We start from the raw sequence: 4,384 nt of genomic DNA, 5'->3' as shown, positions 1-4,384 counted from the left end.
GCAGCGCCCAGCTCTTAGGCTCTGCACAATGACTTAGTAATTTTAGGCAGTTTGGGATGCAACGCTGGCCAGTCGTGTAGCGCCTATCTGTAAGGCGTTGCACAGTGTAGTGTGACGCCTTCGTATCGGGCGTCACACAAAAAGGTCAGCCGCGTGAAATAGTTTCACGTCCAGTTCATTTCGTGATTTGATTTCGTTCACAGATCAAATTTGTCAAATTTGCCCCCAAATCCTCCGCAATCACTTCCTGTTAAACGAGGCCGGAGGGGCTACCAAAAAGTTGGCTCGGACCAAGGAACCAAAAAATTTGGCTGCGATCCAAAGTTCCAAACGCACTCCAACCCCGCCGGTCAACGCCAATATTTTTGGTGGAGCGCCTGCTTGCTGCCATCCAAACAGCCCCCAAATCCGCTCGCCTCTCACATCCCAGACCGCTGCTGAGCCTGGCCGACATGGCCACCGCCTCGCTCGCCGTCCGCTCGGCCTTCGGTGTCGCCCTGGCCGCCTTGATCGCGGCGCGTGCCGTCCGGCGGCGCTCGCTGGACGCCTCGGGCGGAGCTGCCGGGTTCGCCGTGATGGCGCTCCACCTTGCCTGCGGCTATAGGTACGGTGCGCTGCTGCTGGCTTTCTTCGTCACCTCGTCCAAGGTGACCAAGATCGGCGAGGACCGCAAGCGGCGCGTTGAGGAGGATTTCAAGGAGGGTGGCCAGCGCAACTGGTAATGGGCATCTCCGTGTTTGGTTACGTTTGTGAGCTGAGTTATTCTCATTGTAGCTTTCACATGTTACACGGGTGCACTTTTTGTGCTGAAAAATTGCTACACAAACTAAACTAATAGTGAACAATGTAGCAAGACAGGTATTCAGTGTTCTTGATAGAGTTAGGCATTCAGTATTTTCTCTCTGTATAAACGTAGTAGCTTAACACATCGTGTCCTAACAGTAGGAAATGACTTAGGATTTGCCTGAACTGTTGACACAACCTTTGCATCTGAGTTCTCAAGTTCTCTTCCTCCTACTTGAATACGTGCTTAGTTGTTCCCAATGTTTTAAATAGTGGGCTATGCCATTTAGCGGCGGCTCGGCTAGCAGCTATTTGAAGCTATAGTGGGGCTAAGCCATGGTTTGCATGTCACAGGCCTTTGGCGTTCCACCTGTAACCGACCCAATATTTTAAGGGTTCGTACTGGAACAGTTTAGAATCCTCTAGGAGTATCTCTTCCCCTCATCAATATAATCCATCCATTTTGTATTCCAATCTATTGCTGTAAACACGAATACGTCCCTGCCAGGAAGGCATACTGTTGTAGGGCACAGGCTAAACTGCACGGATTTGTCCCGATGTTCACGAATTGGAGGTGGGTTCAAGGGGGAACACGAAGAGCACGAGGGGAAAACGGGGAGAGATCACAAGAGGAACACTCAAGAACAAATCCAATCACACATCCACTAGACAGCAAACACATAAGATCCACAAGGTACATGAACAATCAAAGGGAGACAAGATACAAGGTAGGGTTCATCCCAAATCCAAAGGAGATGAGGTCTTGATGATCTAGATAGATCCTTCCCTAGATGGGGTCTTGATATCCAGTTGAGGGATCTTCTCCGAAGAGGTCTTGAATCCACATGGATCTTCTCCTAGGAGGAATCTGACAAGGGGAGATACATGAGCTAAGCTCTAATGTGTAGTTCTATTCTTAGCTATCCCTAGAAATGAGGAGGGGAAGGTCTATTTATAGTCTAAGCCATGAAGGGTTAAGTGGGAGAGAGATACAAGGCCAAGGCCCGCGGCTGCACACAGGGAGGTGCCGGGTGACCGGTGGCTTGGGACGGTCCGGACGCCCGACACGCGTCTGATGTCCGCTGATTCTTCTTGGGTGTAGCGGCGCCGGATTTCCGGTAGTTGTCAGAGACGTCCGGTGGCTCAGGAGGGTCCGGACAACTGGAGCGCGTCGGTCTTCCGTCAATTCGCCTCTGGACATGTGGTACCGGATTTCCGGTGGAGACCGGATGTCCGGTCGCTGGAACTTGTCGGGCGTTCGGCGTGCCGTCGGTTGTCCGGCCGCTGTAGCGTCCGTCAGCTGTTGGCTTCCTAGTGGCTGAGTGTGGTTGCGTCGGACGTCCGGTGGCTGTAGCTTCGGAGCTCTGTTTTCTTCCGTCTCTGCTTCCAAGCTTCCCTAGCGGATGGTGTAGTCATTCCTTGGCGCCTGCACTCCTCCTCATCATCCGCGAAGTTCCGACAATACCTATGTATGCACACGAGAGGAGTGTCAAGTAGTATACCATCCTCGAAGGGGTCAAGTGAGCACGTGTAAAGGAGATGCTTCACCTTTATGTATGTGAAGTAGATGTCGCACGTGTCACTTGCCGAACGGACTCTTGACATGGTGATGTCCGTAGGATGCTCCGCATCACATACGTTTTATGCCAAAAGACTATCGCTATTCAGCTCCCTCGAGCGTTTCACATGGTATCAAAGCTTTCCTTCCGTAGCACATCAAGCTCCTTTCATGGCTGCTGCTTCCTCCTCCACCACCCTCCCCATCCTCAACCTTAGTCTCGGAAAAACTTACCAGCGACAATTACGTGCTATGGAAAGCACAAGTGCTTCCCCCAATCCGTGGCGCCCTGACCGATGGGTACCTCGATGGTTCCCTCCCGGCGCCGGCAAGGACGATCTCGTCGACCGATCAAGGAACGGTCCAGATGATAAATCCTGAATATGCCCGATGCCGTGCCCAAGCCCATCAGATCCTTGGGTTCCTCCTCAACCCCCCTCACAAAGGAAATTCTCACGCAAGTGGCGTCAATCCCCACCGCGGCAGAAGCTTGGACTGCATTGGAACAAATGTTTTCCTCTCAGTCCAGAGCGCGGATTATCACATTTTCAGAGGCCAATAAATTGGGTTTAAAGTTAATGGCCAAATGGAATAGAGATGGAATTAATTTCTGTAGATGGACAATAATTAATCCTACACGAGGGTCCCACTAGTCCTGCATGGCTAGTCAACAAAAGTCCAAGACAGTCAACAAGGTCCAAGGTGGTTAAAATAAGTCCCAACTCAGTCAACAAGGCCCAAGCTAGTCAACAAAAGTCCAAGCAAATTGCCATGGTCAACATGTCAAAGGAGAAAGCAGAATAAAAGGCCAAAGTCAACAATGAAGGCAACAAGCAAAGGATCCTAAGCCTAAATGAGGCCCAATTAGCCAAAGGCCCATTCATGCTTGGATAAAGTGGAGTTGTGCATCATGGACTATGTACACCCCCACTTTTGACTAGTTTTCCTGGACTCATGGACCTAGACTTACCATCCTACCCCTCCTACCTACCACCACCTTGGCCATTTGTCAAAGCACCCTTACCATTATAAGGCCCCCCATGGGCATGTACTCATTCACGCTCACTTTACTCAAGGGGAGGGCACTATTGTTCTTAGACCTTTCAATAGTCCCAAGCCGCTTTAGAGTCGAGTCCAAGAGAGTCGTGTTATGACTTGAACCGACCTTGGTCAGGAATTTGGGAGGGGGCTTCGAGGAGTCGTGTACTCGTGTTACGACTCGAAGACCGCGACCGTCCAACACCACCAGAGGCCTTCCTAACATAGGACTAGGCCACGCTCCGTCAAGGCGACTGAACCTATTCAAAAAACACCGTTGTGTTGTTTTTGTTCGTGTACAACGACCTTCACCATAAAGTTATCGTATGAACCCTCGCTAACTTTACTTACAATCATACTAAGGATGCCCCCTAGTCAAAAGTTATTTTCATAACAATAATTTCCATTCCATATAATTGCACTAGGGCAAGACGTATTTTTGTGGAATGGGGGTGTATGGTGGAGAAGGGTCTCTTGGGAATTTTGTTGAATTTTTCAAACATTATGGATATTGGTTGTTTTGGGAAGGTAGATCTAGGGTTTTGGAATAACAAGATTCTCAAATGATTCTTCTGTGGAAAAGTCAAGGGTGATTGCATCCAAAGGTGGATAACCCGAGGGAAAGATCTAAAGATTTAATCCTTGGAAGGAAAGGAGAATGAGTTCAAGAGTTGAAACAGTAATCACCAAGGCATTAACACCAGACCAAGTTCACAAACAAACGGGAAACACTACAAAATAATAAATCAATAGAATTTAAATTTTATTGTGTTACACTTTTCTTCATCTACAATGCTGTCATGTTTAAAACGGGGTCAAGTTGGTACAGATTCAACTATCACTCCGTCACTAGTTCATTTCAATGGCTAAGATGCATAGAAATGGAAGCTAAATATGGATAGTTCGCCACAAAGAGTACAATTTTAGGGCCACAGGAGATTAAGGTGTTACTACCCCATGATTTTCTCTCCCACTCTGTTTTATTATATGCGTCCAGTTAATGCT

General features: G+C 48.7%; 1 protein-coding gene across 1 annotated transcript in view; it reads left to right on the top strand.

Moving 5' to 3' along the window:
* Positions 1-305: 305 nt before the first annotated feature.
* Positions 306-4,384, top strand: part of LOC123119922 (protein PGR) — a 23,232-nt gene continuing 19,153 nt past the window's right edge. Inside the window, exon 1 of the mRNA XM_044539889.1 lies at positions 306-718. Within this exon, the coding sequence (XP_044395824.1) occupies positions 453-718 (266 nt within the window). The 5' untranslated portion in view covers positions 306-452. The remainder of the gene's footprint in view (positions 719-4,384) is intronic.

Source organism: Triticum aestivum, chromosome 5D (assembly GCF_018294505.1).
Source record: "Triticum aestivum cultivar Chinese Spring chromosome 5D, IWGSC CS RefSeq v2.1, whole genome shotgun sequence".
In the NCBI taxonomy this organism is placed as follows: Eukaryota; Viridiplantae; Streptophyta; class Magnoliopsida; order Poales; family Poaceae; genus Triticum; species Triticum aestivum.
The sequence above is the reverse complement of the archived record's forward strand: the minus strand, read 5'-3'. Positions and strand labels throughout refer to the sequence as shown.